Source organism: Pristiophorus japonicus, chromosome 15, assembly GCF_044704955.1.
Source record: "Pristiophorus japonicus isolate sPriJap1 chromosome 15, sPriJap1.hap1, whole genome shotgun sequence".
Taxonomy (NCBI): Eukaryota; Metazoa; Chordata; class Chondrichthyes; family Pristiophoridae; genus Pristiophorus; species Pristiophorus japonicus.
In genome coordinates, this window is record NC_091991.1 from 135,150,779 (window position 1) to 135,175,329 (window position 24,551).

General features: G+C 43.2%; 1 protein-coding gene across 2 annotated transcripts in view; it reads left to right on the forward strand.

Annotated features, from left to right (window-relative positions):
- snx29 (sorting nexin 29) overlaps positions 1-24,551 on the forward strand; it is a 751,140-nt gene that overhangs the window by 271,487 nt on the left and 455,102 nt on the right. For both annotated transcript variants that reach the window (XM_070856731.1, XM_070856732.1), the window contains exon 14: positions 2,912-2,997. In XM_070856731.1, coding sequence (XP_070712832.1) covers positions 2,912-2,997 — 86 coding nt within the window. The remainder of the gene's footprint in view (positions 1-2,911; positions 2,998-24,551) is intronic.

A 24,551-nucleotide genomic window follows, 5' to 3' on the forward strand; every position in this document is an offset into this window, starting at 1 on the left:
AATAATGGAGGCATGTGAAAAAGGAACGGCAGTAGTTATGGGGGATTTTAACCTACATATCGATTGGTCAAATCAAATCGCAGGTGGTAGCCTGGAGGAGGAATTCATAGAATGCATACGGGATTGTTTCTTAGAACAGTATGTAACAGAGCCTACAAGGGAGCAAGCCATTTTGGATCTGGTCCTGTGTCACGAGACAGGAAAAATAAACAATCTCCTCTTAAAAGATCCTCTCGGAATGAGTGATCACAATCTGGTTGAATTTGTAATACAGATTGAGGATGAGGAAATTGTGTCAGAAACGAGAGTACTATGCTTAAACAAAGGGGACTACAGTGGGATGAGGGCAGAGTTGGCTAAAGTAGACTGGAAACAAGGATTAAACGGTGGCACAATTGAGGAACAGTGGAGGACTTTTAAGGAGCTCTTTCATAATGCGCAACAAAAATATATTCCAGTGAAAAAGAAGGGCGACAAGAGAAGAGATAACCAGCCGTGGATAACCAAGGAAATAAAGGAAAGTATCAAATCAAAGACCAATGCGTATAAGGTGACCAAGGTTAGTGGGAAACTAGAGGATTGGGAAGATTTTAAGCAACAGCAAAGAATGACTAAAAAAGCAATAAAGAAAGGGAAGATAGATTACGAAGGTAAACTTGCGCAAAACATAAAAACAGATAGTAAAAGCTTTTACAGATATATAAAACGGAAAAGAGTGACTAAAGTAAATGTTGGTCCCTTAGAAGATGAAAAGGGGGATTTAATAATGGGAAATGTGGAAATGGCTGAGACCTTAAACAATTATTTTGCTTCCGTCTTCACAGTGGAAGATACAAAAACCATGCCAAAAATTGCTGGTCATAGGAATGTGGGAAGGGAGGACCTTGAGATGATCACTATCACTAGGGAGGTAGTGCTGGACAGACTAATGGGATTGAAGGTAGACAAGTCCCCTGGTCCTGACGAAATGCATCCCAGGGTATTAAAAGAGATGGCGGAAGTTATAGCAGATGCATTTGTTATAATCTACCAAAATTCTCTGGACTCTGGGGCGGTACCAGCGGATTGGAGAGCAGCTAATGTAACGCTTCTGTTTAAAAAAGGGGGCAGGCAAAAGGCAGGTAACTACAGGCCGGTTAGTTTAACATCTGTAGTGGGGAAAATGCTTGAAACTATCATTAAGGAAGAAATAGCGGGACATCTGGATAGGAATAGTGCAATCAAGCAGACGCAGCATGGATTCATGAAAGGGAAATCATGTTTAACTAACTTACTGGAATTCTTTGAGGATATAACGAGCATGGTGGATAGAGGTGTACCGATGGATGTGGTGTATTTAGATTTCCAAAAGGCATTCGATAAGGTGCCACACAAAAGGTTACTGCAGAAGATAAAGTTACGCGGAGTCAGAGGAAATCTATTAGCATGGATAGAGAATTGGCTGGCGAACAGAAAGCAGAGAGTCGGGATAAATGGGTCCTTTTCTGGTTGGAAATCAGTGGTTAGTGGTGTGCCACAGGGATCAGTGCTGGAACCACAACTGTTTACAATATACATAGATGACCGAGAGGAGGGGACAGAGTGTAGTGCAACAAAATTTGCAGATGACACTAAGATTAGTGGGAAAGCGGGTTGTGTAGAGGACTCAGAGGCTACAAGGAGATTTGGATAGGTTAAGCGAATGGGCTAAGGTTTGGCAGATGGAATACAATGTCGGAAAGTGTGAGGTCATCCACCTTGGGGAAAAAAAACAGTAAAAGGGAATATTATTTGAATGGGGAGAAATTACAACATGCTGTGGTGCAGAGGGACCTGGGGGTCCTTGTGCATGAATCCCAAAAGGTTAGTTTGCAGGTGCAGCAGGTAATCAGGAAGGCAAATGGAATGTTGGCCTTCATTGCGAAAGGGATGGAATACAAAAGCAGGGAGGTCCTGCTGCAACTGTATAAGGTATTGGTAAGGCCGCACCTGGAGTACTGCGTGCAGTTTTGGTCACCTTACTTAAGGAAGGATATACTAGCTTTGGAAGGGGTACAAGAGACGATTCACTAGGCTGATTCCAGAAATGAGGGGGTTAACTTATGATGATAGATTGAGTAGACTGGGTCTTTACTCCTTGGAGTTCAGAAGGATGAGGGGTGATCTTATAGAAACATTTAAAATCATGAAAGGGATAGACAAGATAGAGGCAGAGAGGTTGTTTCCATTGGTGGGGGAGACTAGAACTAGGGGGCACAGCCTCAAAATACGGAGGAGCCAATTTAAAACCGAGTTGAGAAAGAATTTCTTCTCCCAGAGGGTTGTGAATCTGTGGAATTCTCTGCCCAAGGAAGCAGTTGAGGCTGGCTCATTGAATGTTTTCAAGTCAAAGATAGATAGATTTTTAAGCATTAAGGGTTACGGGGAGAGGGTGGGTAAGTGGAGCTGAGTCCACGACCAGATCAGCCATGATCTTATTGAATGGTGGAGCAGGCTCGAGGGGCTAGATGGCCTACTCCTGTTCCTAATTCTTATGTTCTTATGCTTGTGCCTCACTCTGGAGCTACAATAAATGAGACTAAGGTCACAACAGCTCAAGTCCAATACTGGACTTCGTGGAGTCATTCATAAGATTATTAAAGACATAACAACAACTTTATTGATGTTTATTATTAAATGCAAATGTATTTCCTGTTGTAGGATAGTACATCAGTTATTCAGAATGAATATTTTGTTAACTCAATGATAATCAAATATATTAAAACTATTGTATAATTGTTGCCAAATATACTTTTAAAGTAACCGATATTGCAGTTTGTAAAAGCTGAGGAAACTGTTTTTAGTCATTAAGTCATGTTCTGCTACTGTGAAATCTATCTTCATTTAATTTCACATTCATTTGCTAAATGAATGAACTTTTTGGTACCTGCAGGGAGAATGAAGTGTTGAAGGTGCAGTTGAAGAAGTATGTCGGTGCTGTCCAAATGTTAAAGCGAGAAGGAGGCCAAGTGAATGATGGTAAGAACGTAGCACCAGCTTTCCAAAAGATGGTGTCTTAAATTAAATTGCATATTGTAACAGTGAAGATCTGTTTGAAGTCCAGGTGCAACATGTTTTATTAGGTTATGCCTTTAAGGGTAAAAGTGTAATTTCTCTCGTATTGAGATCTGGAAAAGTAATTCAGTTGCTTTAATTAACAGAGCAAATCTTGAACACGTCTAAAGAATACTGAATGATTTCAGTACATCTTCTTCAAGGTGGCCTTTTCTGTAGAGATGATGGTGAATAATGTTTGATTTCTTCTCACCTCCAAAACTCCTGGCATTTTAAATGCATTTTATGTGATGGGCCAATCATGTATTTGAAATAGTCAATTTTTGCTAAATATGTACAGAATTTCTTGGATAACAGTTAAATTGTCATAAAAATGTAAGAAATAAACTGCAAATCTATAAGGAATATAAGAATTTCAAAAAAACATGAGAAGAATATGTGTATTACCATGTGGTATTTAGAATATTTCTATTGAACTATAGTTAGTTACTGTAGAAAAACATCCAAAGATGCTCACAGGGGAATAAGGAAAAGATGAACGCTGGGTCAAAGAAGGAGATATTAGGGCCCCAAGTTTCCACACGCAGCGAAAAAGGCGCCCCTCAGAGCTGGGCGCCTGTTTTTCGCGCTGAAAACGGCGCCTAAATAAAAACGCGATATTCGGAGCTCGATGTCTGCTTGGCGCGGCGCACAGGGGGCGGAGCCTACCACTCGCGCCGATTTTGTAAGTAGGAGGGGGCGGGTACAATTTAAATGAAGCTTCTTGGTGCCGGCAACCCTGCGCGTGCGTGTTGGAGCGTTTGCGCACGCGCAGGCTGAAGTAAACATTGGCACTCGGCCATTTTTAAAAGTGCTGCAGAAAAAGTGAAAATTTGTTTATTGAACCCTTGCAAAGGCTTGCATTTTAATTTTCTTGATATTTCTGTGTGTGAGGGAGTGCTTTTAGCAGCACTGCTGAATAAATCACCTGCTGAAATCAGTGAGTTCAGCTTTTCACTGCTAAACCTGCAGAACCGGTGCCTGCAAATTAAGGACAGTGTGTTTGGAGAAATAAAAGTGCCAATTCAACTTTGCAATGGATCAACTTCCACCAAGAACAAAGAATTTCTTGCATGAGGAAGCAAACCATTGCATAATATGTGGTGCACCCATTCTGCAAATTTAAATATAAAGATGTCGATGTGGCTGCCTCTCCCTGTCCAAATGGCCTCAGTTAGTCCCCCTCACAGCTCGAAGGCTGCTGCTGCTCCCGGCCAGCCACTGACGCCGCTGCCGTCACATGGCTGAATGGCCTCAAGTCCGTCCGGGTGCTGCATCTTCGCGGGGAATGAAGGCCTGCCTCAAGCACCAAGGCTGCTTGCTGCCTGCCTCTGCCATCGAGACCGGCGCCACACCGCTGCCTCAAGCACTGAAGCTCAACACCAAGGCTGCTTGCTGCCTGCCCCCGAGACCGACGCCACACCGCTGCCTCAAGCGCTGAAGCTCAGCACCAAGGCTGCTTACTGCCTGCCCCTGCCGTCGCGACCGACGCCACACCGTTGCCTGAAAGGCCTGCCTGAAGCACTTTCACACAGGTAGGAACATGGGGCCCAAGTTTCCACATGATTTGCGCCTGATTTTTAGGAGCAACTGGTGGAGAACGGACTATTTTAGAAATCGCAATTCTCCACATTTTTTTTTCTGCAGCTCCAGTCAGGTAGAACAGTTCTAGTTTAGAACAGAATTTTTTCTTCAAAAGGGGGCGTGTCCGGCCACTGACGCCTGATTTGAAAGTTTCCACAGTGAAAATGTACTCCAAACTAAAGTAGAATGGAGCCAGTGAAGATTTTGTAGAACTGAAAAAACCTGTTGTACACATTAAAAAATCAGGCGCAGGTTACAAATTAGGCATCCAGAATGAGGTGGGGGGGGGGGAAGGGAACTCATTAAATTAGACAATAAACCCTTATTTATACTTCTACAAATATTATACAAATAAATCCAACCTGAATAAACATTTATAAGCCAAGAAAAGAGTAAATAAACCATCTTCCTACCTGTGTGAAAGTGCTTCAGCCAGGGAGAATTCTGCAGCCGTTCGTGCTGCTGAGCGGGAGGGGGAGAGGGAGGGGGAGGGGGAGAGAGGGAGGGGGAGAGAGGGAGTGGAGAGATAGAGAGGGGGAGGGAGGGAGGGAGGGGGAGGGAGGGAGGGGGGGAGAGAGAGGGAGGGGGATAGAGAGAGGGAGGGGGATAGAGAGGGGGAGGGAGGGAGGGGAAGAGAGGGGGAGGGAGGGAGGGGGATAGAGAGGGGGAGGGAGGGAGGGGAAGAGAGGGGGAGGGAGGGAGGGGGAGAGGGAGGGGGAGAGGGGAGGGAGGGGGAGGGTCGGGGAACAGGAGCGTGGGTCGGGTCGGGGGGGGGAGGCGCGGGTGTCGGGTCGGGGGGGGGGGCGCGGGTCTCGGGTCTTGGGGCGGGGGGGGGAGCGGGTGTCGGGTCTCGGGTCGGGGCGGGGGGGGTGGAGAGCGGGTGTCGGGTCGGGTCTGGTCGGCAGGGGGCGGGGGGGAGCGGGTGTCGGGTCTTGTCGGGGGCGGGGAGCAGGAGCTGGCCGTGGGAGGAGCCTTCTTCACGCAGCCCCAGTGAGGCCATTCAGCCAGGGCTAGGGGCTGCGTGCTTCGGGCCCCTCCCACACAGTTCGGCGCCTGGAGCTACAGCACTTGCGTGCCGACTGTAGCGCGCATGTGCAGAGGTCCCGGCACTGTTTTCAGCGCCGGGACCTGGCTCTGCCCCCCCCCCCCCCACAGCTCGTGCTGGCTGCGCCAAGGGCCAGAGAACCTGTAAGTAGGTGCAGAATACCGAGGATTGTTTTAGGCGCGAAAAACGGGCGCCCAGCTCGGAGGGGCGCCCGTTTTTTTTCTTGTGGAAACTTGGGCCCATGGTTTATTTAATCTTTTCTTTGCTTATAAATTTTTATTCAGGTTGGATTTATTTGTATAATATTTGTATAAGTATAACTAAGGATTGATTGTAGAATTTAATGACTTCCCTTCCCCCCCTCCCCCCCCCACCTCGTTCCTGACGCCTAATTTGTAACCTGCGCCTGATTTTTAAAAGTGTAGACAAGGTTTTTTCAAGCGTACAAAAATCTTCACTTGCTCCATTCTAAGTTAGTTTGGAGTATGTTTTCACTGTGGAAACTTTCAAATCAGGTGTCAGTGGCCGGACAGGCCCCCTTTTGAAAAAAGAATTCAGTTCCAAAGTGAAACTGTTCTACCTGACTAGAACTGCAGAAAACTAAATGTGGAGAATTCCGATTTCTAAGATACTCCGTTCTGCACCAGTTGCTCCTAAAAATCAGGAGCAAATCATGTGGAAACTTGGGGCCTTTGAGTGGTGATCACAAGCTTGATTAAAAATGGGTTTTCAGGATGATCTGAAAGGAAGATAGCGAAGTGAGGGGCAGTGGAGATTAAGGAGGGAATTCCAGAGTGAGGAGCGAATGAAGGGGGGAATGGCTAAGGTCAAAGTCAGAGGAATGGAGCAGTGGGGGCAGGTAGCGGGAATTGTATCACTGGTGGAGGTTACAGAGGTAGGGAGGGGGTAGCCGCAAGGGGATTTTAATGCAAGGATGTGAATTTTAAATTTGAGGCTTTGGGGGACTGGGAGCCAAGTAGGTCAATAAGGGTGGCGTGATGGGAGGGTGGGAACTGGTGCTGGGTAGGATTTGGGTAACAGAGCTCTGGATGATTTGAAGTTTAGAGGGTGGAGGTTGGAAGGTCAATCAGGAGAGCACAGGAACAGTTGAATCTGGAGGTGACGAGAGGCATAGATGAGGGTTTCAGAGGCAGATGGGCTGAAGTCGGAACAGAGGCTGGCAATGTTAGAGGTGGAAGTAGGCGGTCTTAATGATGGAGAAGATATGGGTTTGGAAGGTCAGTTTGGGGTCAAATAAATAGTCGCAGTTGTGAACCGTCTGATTCAGCTTCAGAGGGGCCGGCTAGGGGGATGGAGCCGGAGGTGAGGGTTTGGAGTTTGTGTCAAGGGCTGAAGATGATGGTTTCAGTCTGCCCATTGTTTAGCTGGAGGAAATCGTGGCTCATCCAAGACTGGATATTGAAGGTGATAATACATTCAAGAACTTTCGAGAGGAAAAGGAGGCTGGGGATACAGCGGTAGGTTGCATGGACAGAGGAGTCAAGGATGGGCTTTTCTGATTAAGTTGTATTGATTATTCAACTTATTCGCTTTGTCAAATTTTAATTGTGTATTGAACAATTTGGTCCATATTGAAAATTCTATGAGTTAAATTTAGTTTTGCGGTTACTTCCATATAAATGTTTGCCACGTATCTTGCAAAGGAATATGTAGAATGTTCTTTAGAGATTTAGTAATATCCTCAACTGAAATAAATGGTGATATTTTACCCCGTATAATACTGTAATATGATTTACAATTAAATAGACCTGGCCTATTCTATTCTACTAAAGTAATATTTCCTATAAATATTTGAATTTAAAGTTGGGTGAGTGATAGCTGAGGAGTAGAAAATTGTAATCAGAATATATAATAATTCATTGCTTTCATTCAACCTTTACAAACAAGTGAATAGACTGGCTTTCAAATTAGGTGAGGGGAGAGACGAGGGAAAAAATAAATGCCTACATTGTTCTTTTTAATAATTTGGCATCATATCAGAGACGCCTTGGTCAAGTGATCTTCCCCCACCTGCCGTATCTATTAAGCTCATCAGTTCCCTGTTGATAATAGAAAATGTTACATCTTCTAAAATAGCAAACATTGGATTGGCAGAGATATTAAATTTAAACACTTCAATACATTTTAGAGTTCTCTTGCAAGTGGTGACAGGGTAAGGGGCAGTGTCAAATATATATATATATATCTGAAATAACTTGAATGTAAATTTGAAACAATATAAATGTCCTATTGATGAGAGTTTTATCTTACTTCCTGTCTGTTTACTTTTGCGGGAACAAATTATGATGATACTGGTAGATGAAATGTGAAGTACATACATTGTTTTAACTTTTTCTATTAGTAATTGAGTTGCGAATCCTTTAATCCATGGGTATTGTCACTGGGATGGAAACTCATCAAATATAAGGATAGAACTTATGCTTTGGGCGCAGTCGCTGATTTTGGCACAAATTGCAGCCAAAATTGGGAAGCGGTTTCCCCCTCCCCCGAGTTTCCACTCAAGCTCATTTGCATATCACCGAATACAAAGTCAATGAACCAGCGCAATTGGGCAGTGTTTTAAAACCTAATCTTTTAACAAAAAATTTGCTCTTAAAAGTATTCCTTAATGTATTTAAGAGTGGGAACTTGGTAAAGTTTCACTAATACAGCTGAAAACAGATTTATCACAAAAAATAAGCATTTTAAATCACTGTCAATCCACCACCTATGAGTAACCCAATTTTAAACACTGAAAATGACTTTTTAAAAAAATGCACAAAATTATTTTCTTGTTAGATTGGCGGATAGTTGTGAGTTCCTTAGTAAATTTTAAAAAAATAATTGAAAACCTTGCAAAACATATGCTGAGTGTCTTTGTGCTCAAAGATTCCAGCTTAATCTTTGGAGCCTCCTTGAAAGCCTGCAAATGAGAGCCGATGCTCCCAATGGTGATTAATTCATCCTGGGAGTGTGGCCTGCTTACAGTGCAATGTTTTTAAAACTAGTGCAAAAGATCGTGGAAACTCGAGTTGTACTGAATGCAATTTGCGCTTACAATTTTGCGTCTTTTGTGCCGGTTACTCTGATATTGGGGGAATTACGCTGAAAAAGCAGCGGAACTCCAAGTCACAACGTAATATTGATCACAGTGGTGTAAAAATCTTTTAATTTTATTTTCATGCTTGCATATTTTACATTTTGCTTCTGCCAAGTTGTGCTGCCAAGAAAAAAAGCTCATAAGGGATTCTTAAGTTTTATTTGCTCTCAAGAAAAGATTGGTGCAACTATGAACTTGGAGATTGAACCAATTTAAAAGTTAAACGAATAGAACCAGGGAGGAATGGAAAATGAATAATGATGAGGCATAGCGATAGGATTAGAGTGAGTGAAGAATTGAATGCAGAAAGGACAGAACCTTATAGAGCCTGGAGGAAATAGTGCTGCAGAGTGACAAATAATAAGGATGTTTGACAGTAGAGAGACTTCCACTGAACATGTTTCACCAACTTTAGTACTTTAACTGCTTTGATCATTCATTTCTATTTTCAATAGATTTTAATTGAGTTATGTCGTACTTGTGATACATGATGCTGAACTAGCCAAAATATTAATGAAGATTTTAATTTTCTGGATGCTTTTCACTTCTGAAATTCTATGATGATGTGTATATACAGCACCCACTAGGAAATAGTGTAAAATGCCATCACTGTAACACATCCTTTATGATATGACACTTCTTGTCTTATTGAGAAACTTGATATCTTTATAACATTTTGGAGTACAAGGAAAGCAGCCCTCAGAGTGTGCGCATGGCCCTCCGGTTAAAACGGCGCACTTGCCTGAGGTGCGCTGACTTTGTACTCCAAAAATGGCACCAAAAATGTAGCTCCGCATTCTCCCCACTCCATGGACCGTCGTAGGCCGTGGCGTGACAAAAGCAGACGGGGGCGGAGCCAGGTCCCGGCACTGAAAACAGTGCCGGGACCTCTGCACATGCGAGCTAGAGTGTGCGCATGCGCAGTCGCTCCTCACCCCCCAGAATCTGTGAGTGTGCTCTGCAGGCTGCGTGGGAGGGGCCCGAAGCACGCCAACGCTATTCCTGGCCGAAGGGACTCCCGCACTGGCCGGGGCGGGCCCGCTGTGGATCTCTCTTCCCGCCCTCCCCTTCACCGATGCCGCATTCAGCCCCTCCCTCCCTCCCCCGTTCACAGATGCCACGTTCAGCCTCTCCCTCCCTCCCTCCCCCGTTCATAGATGCCGCGTTGAGCCTGGCCTCCCAGTGTGCATCTTACCGCCCCTATCCCAGGCCGAATGGCTTCCCGCACAGGTCGGCCGCTGACGAGTTTAGTTGAAGGTAGGATTTACTTCAGTTCTTTATTTGTTAATTGAATTATTTACTTCAGTTCTTTATTTTTTATTGAATGCTTTTTACTTTTTGTGCTGTGTTTAGTGCTTTGTAAGTTTTGGTGCTTTAGGTGCAGGGTTCCTTCTATTTTTTATTAATTAATTGCTTATTACTTTTTGTGCTTTGTTTCGTACTTTGTAAATCTTGGTGCTAAGTGCAGGTCCTCTCAAGTTCCTTGTATTTTTTATTTGTTATTGAATGCTTATTTTTGTGCTTTGTTTAGTGCTTGGTGCTTTAAATGTACTTACCTGCGCTGATTTCTTAACTCTCTGCAAGGGTTTTCTGTGTGGGCCACAAGTGGCCACATACGCTGGCCTAAGTTAGTTTAGAGCAACTATTATCTGTCCATACTTGCTTAAATGGCCAAAACAGGCATAGGTGGCTGATAACGCCTCCTTTTGGAAAAAAAAACTAAACTAAAAAAAATCCTAACTAACTCACTTACACTGGTGCAAATTAAATGAGGAGAATTGCGATTTTTAAGATACTCCAAAAAAAAAGTTGCTCCAAAAAAAACGGAGCAACTCCTGGGCAAACTTGGGCCTGTTATATCTACTATTTGATCTTTTAGAGTATTGTTCTTATAACAAAGTTTTATCTTTTAAAGCAGAGACTTCCAACAAAATAAACTCTTGTTTGTTAATAGTTTGTGGCTGCAGTAGATATTATTGCTGTTGAAATTACCAGATTGTTTAACTTCATTTAGATCAGCTATCTCAGCAACATTGCCATTTGTGCCTTTAAAATGTTTGTTCCGTGTCTTTTTCTTGTATTCTATAAAAGCACAGCTCGCTGTAATGGTTTCTGAAACAATTTTGTTTGAGTGAAGTAATCCTAGTGGACTTGAGTTATATTATGGCTCACTGAAAGAGATTTGACATATAGTTAATACTAAAAGGATACAGAGATAGTGGTTTGTTCATTGTAAATGTTTAAATATTGATGATCAAAATCATACTGTTGGTGCAAGTGTTTATTTAGTACAGCAATTTACTGTCATTTATTGTAACTGAAAGGTCAGTATCCAAAATATCTTAACAGGATTTCTCTTCAAAATTTTAAACAGACAGAAGTCTTAAACATTTTAAAGGCACAAATGGCAATAATAAATCAATGTTGGCAAAATCATTGCTAAGATTGTGCGGTTTGCGAATGTTTTGATGCTAATAAATGCAGAAAAACTACAGCCCCTTGGAGAACTCGCATACGTATAATATGATCGACCTTTATGTCCTAAATGCTTACTGTGGATGGGTTTTATGGATTATTTATCAAATCTTAATTAAGGTGACATTTTTGTTGCTGATACATTTATAGTCAGTCTTATTTAATTGGGAGCAAGAGTGATGTTAATTAGGACTGTCACTGTGATGATTCCCATCAAAATATGCAAGTTGAAAACTCTGATTTGATTAGTAATTAAACATTACTTTCTACAACATATTGCAGAAATTGTTTTTATTGCCAGATTATTATTCAGCAGATGTTGTTCAACTGGTGTAGAATTGTTACTCAGCAGTGTTATCACACCAATGGTGTAAGGTAATTTTCTCCATGGATATGATTGGTAATTTCACTGTCCCCGGATAGATTGATGCAGTGTGAAAATCAAGAATGCTATTTCAGATGTGTGAAGTAATAGTTGATGTTTGGCACCAGTAAGTGGTGCGAAATAATTTATTTTAAAAGCTGGTTGAGGCTTGTCCATTGAGTAAGTGATGAGTTCCAGTTCTGTCATTTTGTACCAAAGGCCATTTTAACAGCACTTAAGAAATGCACACAGGGACTACCACAACTAATAACCCTCCAGAAGACCATTTCTATGTTTTGTTTGTGGAAGCTAATGCTTTAGTAGTCCCAAAGGATTTTAAGTGCCAACCAACGGTAAACAAAATATATAGATTAACAGCTTATTGCAATGGGAAATGGTGTGTACGGTTTGTTTCACTGCTGAATTAGCTCTTCATTGCTCAATTGTGAAAGCATAATAGTAGCACACAGATGCTGGTGAAACTTCTTGTATTAATGCTATATTTGGTACAGCACAAGCATCTCAAATAAGATGTTCCACCATTATAGTATTAGAACTACACACTTGTATAAAAAGGTATACTATTTCATTGTGACAGACAGTGGAATGAAACCAATATCATTTCAATTGCAATCATGAGATACAGTATCATTTCAATTCATATCAAATCATGTTTTTCGTCAGGGTAGCCTGCCATCTTAGTGACAGCCACCACTGGCAGAAAACTTACTTAAGTGAATAAAGGCTTTCTGTCCGAACTCCACCTATATATGCTGGATAAGATAGTGTAAGATTGTGCTAAAACGCAGTAATATCTTGGGATTTAGATGGTATGCTTGGTTTTTCAATTCCATTTGAATCTCTCACTATGTTACTATCATAATACAGCAATATATAACACATAGGGGCTAAAATTCCGGCCTCACCAGATCCGTATGTACGGACCCAGCGAGGCCTCGCAAAAACCAGTTTTCGGGGCGCGATGCGCATGCGCCGAAAACCGGCTTTTCCGATCTGTCAAGATTTCTCTTGACAGATCCTCCCCATCCCCGGGGGAAGGACATTCGCGTGGGAGAGATTGGGCTATTTGCCCAACTCATGCCCAGCGAATGCCCTTCAAACTCTGATGCCTGGTAAAAGCAGATGTATAGCTTACTTTTACCAGCGTAAGAATTTTAAAACATATAAAAATTAAATTTAAATACACATTTTTACGTTAAAAACCCTGTCCATTAAGGTAAGTTTATTTTAAACCCTATTAAAATACATTTTAAAAATTCCAAAAATTATTTTATATTTCTAAAACATTTAATTAACTTTAATTTCAATTAATTTTAAATATGTGAGGTTTTTTAAATTTATTGGGCCCAAGTTTCCACAGGATAAAAAACGGGCGCCCCTCCGAGCTGGGCGCCCGTTTTTCGCGCCTAAAACGGCGCCAGAAAAAAAACGCGCTATTCTCGAGCGCTTCGCAGCTCCTTGGCTGTTTGGCGCGGCGCCCAGAGGGGCGGAGCCTACACTCGCGCCGATTTTGTAAGTGGGAGGGGGCGGGTACTATTTAAATTAGTTTTTTTCCTGCCGCAACGCTGTGCGTGCGCGTTGGAGCATTCGCGCATGCTCAGTGTGAAAAAAAATTGGCACTAGGCCATTTTTGTAGTTCTTTGTAGCTGTTTAATTTTTGAACATTTTTTAATAAAACCACATTGCCATCAGCACTGAGACTTCCCTTCTCACTGTCTCCTTCCCCTCCCTCCCCTCCGCGGCAACAAGCCGCTGTCTCCTTCCCCTCCCTCCCCTCCGCGGCAACAAGCCGCTGTCTCCTTCCCCTCCCTCCCCTGCGCGGCAACAAGCCGCTGTCTCCTTCCTCTGCGCGGCAACAAGCCGCTGTTTCCTTCCCCTCCCTCCTCTCTCTCCACGGCAACAAGCTGCTGTCTCCTTCCCCTCCCTCCCCTGCGCGGCAACAAGCCGCTGTCTCCTTCCCCTCCCTCCCCTCCCTCCACGGCAACAAGCCGCTGTCTCCTTCCCCTCCCTCCCCTGCGCGGCAACAAACGGCGGTTTCCTTCGAACGATGGCTGAAGCACTTTCACACAGGTAGGAAGATGGCTTATTTAATCTTTTCTTTGCTTATAAATGTTTATTCAGGTTGGATTTATTTGTATAATATTTGTAGAAGTATAAATAAGGATTGATTGTCGAATTTAATGAGTTCCCTTCCCCCCTCCTCTCCCCCCACCTTGTTCTGGACGCCTAATTTGTAACCTGCGCCTGATTTTTTAATGTGTAGAACAGGTTTTTTCAGTTCTACAAAAATCTTCACTTGCTCCATTCTACTTTAGTTTGGAGTACGTTTTCATTGTGGAAACTTTGAAATCAGGCGTCAGTGGCCGGACACGCCCCCTTTTGAAGAAAAAATTCTGTTCCAAAGTAGAACTGTTCTACCTGACTAGAACTGTAGAAAAAAAAATGTGGAGAATTGCGATTTCTAAGATAGTCCGTTCTCCACCAGTTGCTCCTAAAAATCAGGCGCAAATCATGTGGAAACTTGGGCCCATTATGTTGTGTTTCTTGTTTTAGGGGTTTATTTTCATTGCTAATAATGGAAACTCGTAAAAACGGAGTTCCCATTATTCTCAATGAGAACACTGCAGAGTGATTGGTGATCCAGGCCCTTGTGACTCCAGCTCTTTCGTCCTGTCCCCGTACGCCACGCATGGAATGAAGGTCTCCGACCAGAATCGGAGGTGCCTCCGGAACCACCGGGTATTTTCGTTAAAAAATTTCACGTCGGAGGCGTTCATCCGAAGGAAGCCTCCAAGTGGAATTTCACCCACATATATTTTAGTCCTGTTCTATCCTTTAACACCCTCCTTAAATCCCACTTCTTTGACCAAGCTTTTGGTCACTGTCCTAATATCTCCTTCTTTGACTTGGTGTCCATTTTCTTTTCTGTTTATGACTCTGTGAGGCAGTTTGGGCCATTTTTGTAGGAAAAAGGCATTCTATACTTGCAAGTATTTAGTCTAAATAATTACTTCCCTTAAAACATGATATCGGGGTGGAAATTCATCTAGGCTCATTTTTGGCCAGTGTACACCTCAACTCGGAGGCCTGAAGCTGGCCCAAAATTGGGCCTCGGGCTTCCTAAAAAATATTTGCATGAGCTTCCGGCGCATGAGCTTCCGGCGCCTGTCACCCCTAAACAGGCGTATTTACTTCAAAGAACATCGAGTTGCTTGCCTAGCCAGCAGCAGCCTGAAGGTAGAGGAGATTGCCTTGACTGCGGAGTAGGGTCAGCACTCCTGCTCCTCTGGGCTCCACAGGAAGGGTTTTAAAAAATAAAAAATTTCAAAAGACTTGCCTTTAGTTGGTGGGCGCTGAAGAATCCTGAATAGGGCAGGCCGAACGCCTGCCCTGTTGCTCGGTGCCCAATTTCTGTAAGGGAACCTAAAATGAGTATTAGGCCACTAATTTACTAAAGTAAGGCCAAACGCCTGTTTAAAGCAGCCAGGGAAGTCTGAAAATTGGCCCACTTAATTTAGGATCAGTTGTTTTTCAGGTGTCCTCGGGCGCAGGTTGTTGGTCTCCGAAATTAGGCCTCTTTGCACCCATTTTAAGACTGTAAATTGGGTGCACCGAGGTCCAATTTCTACCTCTATGCATTGCTACATCTGCACAAGCCAATATTAAAATCTTGTATTGGAGCAACCTTGTATTTGTACATTGGATATATATCATCAATAATGTTAGAAAATGCTAAGAAGGAAAAGCATCAAATAAAGGAATTAAATTTAGACTGCAAGATTTTTTAAGCGTGGTTTGGATTCTCAATAGCAGTCTAAAGAAACTGAATCTGATATAAAGGGCCAGATCTTGCTGGAAAAATAACAGCATGTTAATGATGCATGGCATTATTATGCGCAAATCATTCAACATGTTCAGGTGATTAAGAGATACGTCGTGAGTTGCGACTCTTCAGAACTTGTTGGTTGATTTACGTCACTCTCTAATTCGCTTTGCACAAATGGCATCTTCCTCTTAGCATCCCCATTATTTTTAAGAACTTGCTGGATTTGCACATTAATTGCCCATTAAACTCACTACAAAAAGTTACGGCTGGTAATTCATAGAATCATAGAATAGTTAAAACACTGTCGGCCCGTCGAGCCCATGCCTACTCTTTGCAAGAGCACTTCAGCTAGTTCCACTCCCCCGCCCTTTCCCCGTAGCCTTACAAATTATTTTCCTTCAGATACTTATCCAATTCCCTTTTGAAAGCCATGATTGAGTCTGCCTCTATCACCCTTTCAGGCAGTGCATTCCAGATCCTAACCACTCGCTGTGTAAAAAAATGTTTTTTCTCCTGTTGCCTTTGGTTCTTTTGCCAAGCACCTTAAATCTGCCTCCTCTGGTTCTCAACCCTTCCGCCAATGGGAACAGTTTCTCTCTCTCTACTCTCTCGAGACCCATTATGATTTTGAACACTTCTATTAAATCTTCTCTCAACCTTCTCTGCTCTAAGGAGAACAACCCCAGCTTCTCCACGTAACTGAAGTCGTTCATACCTGGAATCATTCTCGGAAATTTTTTCTGGACCCTCTCTACGGCCTTCACATCCTTCCTAAAGTACGGTGCCCAGAATTGTACACAACACTCCTGTTGAGGCCGAACCAGTGTTTTGTAAAGCTTCATCATAACTTCCTTGCTTTTGTACTCTATACCTCTATTTATGAAGCCCAGTGTGCTTTTTTAATTACTTTCTCAACCTGCCCTGCCACCTTCAACGATTTGTGCACATATACCTCCAGGTGTTTCTGTTCATGCACCCACTTTAAAATTGTACCCTTCAGTTTATGTTGCTTCTACTCATTCTTCCAACCAAAATTATCACTTTGCACATTTCTGTGTTAAATTTCATCTGCCAAGTGCCTGCCCATTCCACCAGCCTTTCTATGCTTTCTTGAAGTCTATCACTATCCTCCTCACTGTTCATACTCCACATACTTACAAATTTTGTGTCATCTGCAAATTTTGAAATTATGCCCTTGCATGTCCAAGTCATTAATATACATCTAGAAAAGCAGTGGTCCAAGTACCGACCACTGGGGAGCACCACTGTATACCTTCCTCCAGTCCAAAAAAACAACTGTTCACCACTACTCTCTGTTTCCTGTCACTTAGCCAATATCGTATCCATGCTGCCACTGTCCCTTTTATTCCGTGGGCTTCAACTTTGCTGACAAACCTATTATGTGGCACTTTATCAAACACCTTTTGGTAGCCCATGTGCATCACATCAACCGCATTGCCCTCATTAACCCTCTCTGTTTTCTCATCAGAAAACTCGATCAAGTTAGTTAAACATGATTTGCCTTTAACAAATCTGTGCTGGCTTTCCTTAATTAATTCAAACTTGTCCAAGTGACTGTTAATTTTGTCCCTGATTATCGTTTCTAAAAGCTTCTCCACTGCCAAGGTTAAACTGGTTGGCCTGTAGTTGGGTTTATCCTTGCATACGTTTTTAAACAAGGGTGTAACATTTGCAATTCACCGGTCCTCTGGCACCACCCCTATATTTAAGGAGGATTGGAAGATTATGGCCAGTACATTCGTAACTTCCACCTTAACCTTCCTCAGCATCCTAGGATGCATCCCATCCGGTTCTGGTGACTTACCTACTTTAAGTACAGCCAGCCTTTCTAGTACCTCCTCTTTATCAATTTTCATCCTATTCAGTATCTCCACTACCTCCTCTTTCACTGTGACTTTGGCAGCATCTTCTTCCTTGGTAAGGAAGATTGCAAAGTACTCATTTAGTACCTCAGCCATGCCCTCTTCCTCCATGCACAGATCTCCTTTTTTGTCCCTAATCGGCCCCACCCCTCCTTTTACTACCCATTTATTATATATATGCCTATAGAAGACTTTTGAATTCCCTTTTATGTAAGCTGCCAATCCATTCTCATACTCTCTTTGCCCCTCTTATTTCCTTTTTCACTTCCCCTCTGAACTTTCTATATTCAGCCTGATTCTCACTTGTATTCTCAACCTGACATCTGTCATACGCACTCTGTTTCTCTTCAGCTTACTCTCGGTCTTTCGTCATCCAGAGAACTCTCAATTTAGTTACCATACCTTTCCCCCTCATGGGAATTACCTCGATTGTAACCGAACCATCTTTTCTTTAAAGGCAGCCCATTGTTCGATTATATCTTGATTCCTATTTACCCGGGCCAGATCTGTTCTCAAACCACTGAAATTGGCCTTCCTCCAATTAAATATTTTTACTCTAGATTGCTCCCTGTCCTTATACATAGCTAATCTAAATCTTATGATACTATGATCACTGTTCCTTAAATGTTCTCCTACTGACATTTGCTCCACTTGACCTACCTCATTCTCCAGAACCAGATCCAACAATGCCTCCTTCCTCGTTGGGTTTGAAACATACTGATCAAGAAAGTTCTCCTGAATACACTTAAGAAATTCTTTCCCTGCTCTGCTTTTTATGCTATTACTATCCCAGTCTATATTAGGATAGCTGAAGTCCCCCATTATCACTATTGTATAGTCCTTGCACTTCTCTGTAATTTTGCTGCAAATTTGCTCCTCTATATTCTTCCCACTAGTTGGCGGCCTATAGAATACACCTAGTAGTGTTATGGCATCCTCTATTATTTCTTAACTCTAACCAAATAGATGATGTCCTTGACCCCTCCAGGACATCCTCTTTCTCCAGTACTGTAACATTCTCCTTAATCAATGCTGCCACTCACCTCCTTTCTTTCCTTACCTGAACACCTTATATCCAGGAATATTTAATACCCAATCCTGCCCTTTTTAGAGCCAAGTCTCTGTCATCACTGCAACATCAAGATCCCACGTAGCTATTTGTGGCTGCAGCTTACCAACCTTATGTGCAGCAACCAATAATCTATTAGGTTTTGATTTTTATGCAGGAAAAATCATCAAACTGGTGCTTGGGAGGCTTTCAGTCAGCCCAGAATGTTTTACGCCATTGGTATGGTAACAATTGTTTATAAAACAGTATATGAGTGACAGACTGTTACTGGATTGTCAAAAACACAGACTTCAATTAATTTTTCAATCCCAGTTGTGTATCCAAAAAGGAATGAGGCTGTGAACTGAAGCAAAATCAATTGTTAAAACCTCTAGAATCACTTACTATTGCTTTGGAAAATTGCTGGTACAGAGGCTATATGTTAAAATATCTGTCGGTAATATTAAAAGCCTTGCATCTTGTGCTGGCTTCCTATTTCACATTTACTTTGCGTGTCCGACTTGGGATAATGCTAGGAATATTACTTTTAACTGTAAATCATGTATTACCATTGTATTTACTCTGAATTCTCTTGATACTCAGTGATGCTGCTATATCTCTGTCCGTTCCTTCCAACTCTTAGACAGCTTTGGTCTTGGGTCCATTTAGATAAGTTTTAATTTATATTATTACTTTTAGTCTGTATTCATCTTTCTCCTGCTGTTAACTCCTCATGGATAAAACCTTCGCCACCCCTTGTCACTCTAGTTCCTTTTTCTCACCCGGATAGCTCCCAGTCTGTTAGCTGCTTCTGTGCCTGTTTCCTTTTATGCCCCAAGGCTCAGCGATGCAGCCAACTTCCTGGGCCCTGGCCTCCCATCCTCCCTGGTACTGCCTGCCTCCCTCCTTGGCCACTCCTGGGCCTGCTGGTGTTGTTTGCTTGTTTTCCTGCGGTTTGATTTTTAAAGCACGAGTAGTGCTTCTGATGTCCTGGTCTGTCCATTGATTCTCATTTCTTTGGCCACTTTAAAATATTTTCTTCAGCTGTCACTGTTTGGCCCGTCATGCAGTTTCATGCATTTAAATGTTTTGTTTATTTCGCAGATTGTCCTAAGCTGGGCTGGTGTGAGAGAGAGAGAGAGAGAGAGAAAGAAAGATGGGGCAGTGAGAGTGACAGACCAAGATCAGGAAAGCTTTGGGTGGGAGAGAAGAGAGAGATTGGGAGAGGGTATGTGAGACCCCGTAAGCCTACTCCCAATGCATTCACATCCCCAAGCTATCTCCATTACTTTGATCTCATAAACGCACTGTACATCTTCCACACCTGGGCACATGCCATTTCCACTGTCACTCTCTCCTGTAACTTCCTGCCCCAAGTGCCAAAAGCTTCCTTCCCACAAACAGTTCCCATGCTCTCCTGCCCTGAACGCCCATGCCTTCCCAACTCTTGCAACCCACTACTCCTAGTTACCACCTTCTGCAGCAAGCATTCATTGGTGCCCCTCTTTAGCTCCTTTCTATCACCTTTTGCTCCACCTGCTCTGAACACCCAGCTTCCTCACTACAGCATCACCCTGATGTTTTATCAAAAATCAACGACATTCACCCTTGGAGTACCTAAACCAAAGACCTTGCCACTACTGCCAAACTTAATGAACCCTCCACTGCCCCATACTATACACTCTCTACTTACCAGGAACTGTGAACATCTTCCTACAATCTTCCTATGTATGCTGGACTTTTTTTTTTAAAAGATAAAAAATAAATGTTAACTACAAAGGTTAAGAAACATATAAAAATAATCAAGGGTTTCATTTATAGTTTTCACAGAAATATCACTCTAAGTTCCAAAATACTATGCAATAATATATCAGGGTTTCATTTATTTTTTTCCTGTAAATCAATGGTTCTGATAATACATTGTCTGTTACATGGTGTAATAACCCTGTTGTTCTTAAACCACATATCCTTTGACTCACTATGAGCTATGAGCAACACCATGGGAGATCTTCTATTAATATACTAAGTCTTCTCTGTAATGTTCACTTCCTGTAACACTGCCCCATCGTATCTTGATAGTACAGGTTGAACCCTCGGGACCCGGTCTGTTCCGAATGAGGGATATTTCCGGATAAGGGGAGGTCAGGTGTTTTCAGTGTGTGTGTGTGCGCCGATTGGCTGGAACGACTGTCACTCAGACAGTCAGTCAGTCAGTGTGGTGTTGGTGGGCCAGCAGGCCCCGAGGTGTCGGTGGGCCAGGCGGGCCCCGATGTGCCGGCAGGCCGAGCGGGCCCCGAGGTGTTCTAGGTTGAGGGGGCTTCTGCTACTGCTGATCACTTTCTTTCTAGTAAGTGTGTGGATTTTCTGTTTTGGTGAATTATTTAATTAAATCATAAAGGAAAGATATCAACGTTGTGCCTAAAAAGGGAATGGGAAACCTGGGGGTGGGGGTGTGGTGGGGGGGAGGGGGTGTGGTGGGTCGGAGTTCTGCGCATGCGCCACCCGGTGGCTGGGAGTGGTGCCGGATAAAGGAGTCCCAGATAAGAGAGAGGTTCAACCTGTACTTCAATTGTTATTAAACAGCATATCCTACTAACTCATGGTGAGCAATTCCATGGAAGGCCTGTTGGTAATACAAGTTCTGCATTTGTCTGTATTTTCTTCAAGTGGTATATAAAGGAGCTTGAAAAGACAATCACCTCCCTAGAATCAGGAAAGGCTGCAAAAAGGATGGAATTCCAGCTGAAGTGCTGAAACATGGAGGACAGATTGTACTTGCACATCTGCATAACGTCTTGCTTGCTTCTTGGCAGGAAGGGGGCAGGTTGAGTACCACAAGACATGAAGGATGTTTGCATCATTGCATTGTACAAAAACGGAGTAATTGTAATATCTATAGGGGAATTTCATTCCTGGCAAGGCATTGGCCACAGGTCATTCTTAAAATTGCAAGTACTTGCTGAACGTGTTTGTCGAGCGAGTCAGTGCAGTTTCCATGCTGGTAGATCAACACCTGACATGGTCTTTGCACTAAGGCAACTGCCATGCTTTGAATCCTGACTATGGGCTCAAATTTGGCCCCTGCCGATTTTTGGCGCACTCACCCGAGGTGCGGCGACTTCCTAGGATAAGAACGGCGCCAAAAAGTTGTCCCTGCATTCTGGCTGCTCTGTGGCACCTCCCATGGCTTGGTGCGGCGTGGCAATTTAATTAGAGGGCAGAGCGAGTGCCCTGTGCTCAAAAGACTGCCGGCAGCTCAACGCATGCGCACTGGAGGTTTTGCGCATGTGCAGTAGCTCCTCTGCAGTGTGGGACCCGATGTCATAAGAACATAAGAACATAAGAATTAGGAACAGGAGTAGGCCATCTAGCCCCTCGAGCCTGCTCCGCCATTCAATAAGATCATGGCTGATCTGGTCGTGGACTCAGCTCCACTTACCCGCCCTCTCCCCGTAACCCTTAATTCCCTTATTGGTTAAAAATCTATCTATCTTTGACTTGAAAACATTCAATGAGCTAGCCTCAAATGCTTCCTTGGGCACAGATTCACAACCCTCTGGGAGAAGAAATTCTTTCTCAACTCGGTTTTAAATTAGCTCCTCCGTATTTTGAGGCTGTGCCCCTAGTTCTAGTCTCCCCGACCAGTGGAAACAACCTCTCTGCCTCTATCTTGTCTATCCCTTTCATGATTTTAAATGTTTCTATAAGATCACCCCTCATCCTTCTGAACTCCAAGGAGTAAAGACCCAGTCTACTCCATCTATCATCATAAGGTAACCCCCTCATTTCTGGAATCAGCCTAGTGAATCGTCTCTGTACCCCTTCCAAAGCTAGTATATCCTTCCTTAAGTAAGGTGACCAAAACTGCACGCAGTACTCCAGGTGCGACCTTACCAATACCTTATACAGTTGCAGCAAGACCTCCCTGCTTTTGTACTCCATCCCTCTCGCAATGAAGGCCAACATTCCATTCGCCTTCCTGATTACCTGCTGCACCTGCAAACTAACCTTTTGGGATTCATGCACAAGGACCCCCAGGTCCCTCTGCACCACAGCATGTTGTACTTTCTCCCCATTCAAATAATATTCCCTTTTACTGTTTTTTTTTCCCCAAGGTGGATGACCTCACACTTTCCGACATTGTATTCCATCTGCCAAACCTTAGCCCATTCGCTTAACCTATCCAAATCTCCTTGCAGCCTCTCTGAGTCCTCTACACAACCCGTTTTCCCACTAATCTTAGTGTCATCTGCAAATTTTGTTGCACTACACTCTGTCCCCTCTTCTAGGTCATCTATGTATATTGTAAACAGTTGTGGTCCCAGCACTGATCCCTGTGGCACACCACTAACCACTGATTTCCAACCGGAAAAGGACCCATTTATCCCAACTCTGCTTTCTGTTCGCCAGCCAATTCTCTATCCATGCTAATACATTTCCTCTGACTCCGCGTACCTTTATCTTCTGCAGTAACTTTTTGTGTGGCACCTTATCGAATGCCTTTTGGAAATATAAATACACCACATCCATCGGTACACCTCTATCCACCATGCTCGTTATATCCTCAAAGAATTCCAGTAAGTTAGTTAAACATGATTTCCCTTTCATGAATCCATGCTGCGTCTGCTTGATTGCACTATTCCTATCTAGATGTCACGCTATTTCTTCCTTAATGATAGTTTCAAGCATTTTCCCCACTACAGATGTTAAACTGACCGGCCTATAGTTACCTGCCTTTTGCCTGCCCCCTTTTTTAAACAGAGGCGTTACATTAGCTGCTTTCCAATCCGCTGGTACCTCCCCAGAGTCCAGAGAATTTTGGTAGATTATAACGAATGCATCTGCTATAACTTCCGCCATCTCTTTTAATACCCTGGGATGCATTTCATCAGGACCAGGGGACTTGTCTACCTTCAGTCCCATTAGCCTGTCCAGCACTACCCCCCTAGTGATAGTGATTGTCTCAAGGTCCTCCCTTCCCACATTCCTGTGGCCTGCAAATTTTGGCATGGTTTTTGTGTCTTCCACTGTGAAGACAGAAGCAAAATAATTGTTTACGGTCTCAGCCATTTCCACATTTCCCATTATTAAATCCCCCTTTTCATCTTCTAAGGGACCAACATTTACTTTAGTCACTCTTTTCCGTTTTATATATCTGTAAAAGCTTTTACTATCTGTTTTTATGTTTTGCGCAAGTTTACCTTCGTAATCTATCTTCCCTTTCTTTATTGCTTTTTTAGTCATTCTTTGCTGTTGCTTAAAATTTTCCCAATCCTCTAGTTTGTCCCACCCCTATCCCAGGCCGAGTGGCTTCACGCCATAGAGAGAGCCCCGCACCTATCCCTGGCCGAGTGGCCTCCCGGGCCGAGGTAGGACTTGAGTTTTATTTTTTTATTTATTGATGGTTGTGCTTTGTTTAGTGAGGAGAGTTTTGATTGGGGGGAGGAGGAGGAGAGTTTTGATGAGGTGTGGGGGAAGTGTTTTGACCGGGAGTGGGGGAGAGTGTTTTGATATGGTGGGGAGTGAGTTTTGATATGGGGGGCGAGTTTTGATGGGGGGGAGGAGGAGGGTTTTGATGGGGCGGGAGGGGGGGGATGAGTGTTTTGGTGGGGGGGGTTTTGATATGCGGTGGGGGGGCGGAGAGGAGGAGAGTTTTGATGGGGGAGAGTGTTTTGATGCGGGGGGAAGAGTATTGATCCGGTCGGGGGGTGGTGTATTGATGTGGGGGTGGGGTGATAACTTTTTATTTGGATATTTTGAAAAAAATACGTAAATATGTTTTGTGTCTTTACTCCTTTTATTTTTGTAGTTTAAGCTTCCATGAATGCTTCTGTTCTATAGTAAATTAACTTTGCGAAGTTTGTCATATGTCCTGTATAGCTGTTTGATCCTATTCATATTCTTTAGTCAAGTCATTAAGTACCTACCTGCACTGATTTCTTAAGTCTCCACAAGGGTTTTCTGTGCGGCCACAAGTGGCCACATACGCTGGCCTCAGTTAGTTGGAGCAACTATTAGCTGTGCAAACTGGCTTAAATGGCCAAAACGGACCTAGTTGGCTGGTAATGCCCCCTTTTGGGAAAAAAAAACTAAACTAAAAAAATCCTAACTAACTCACTTACACTAACGCAAA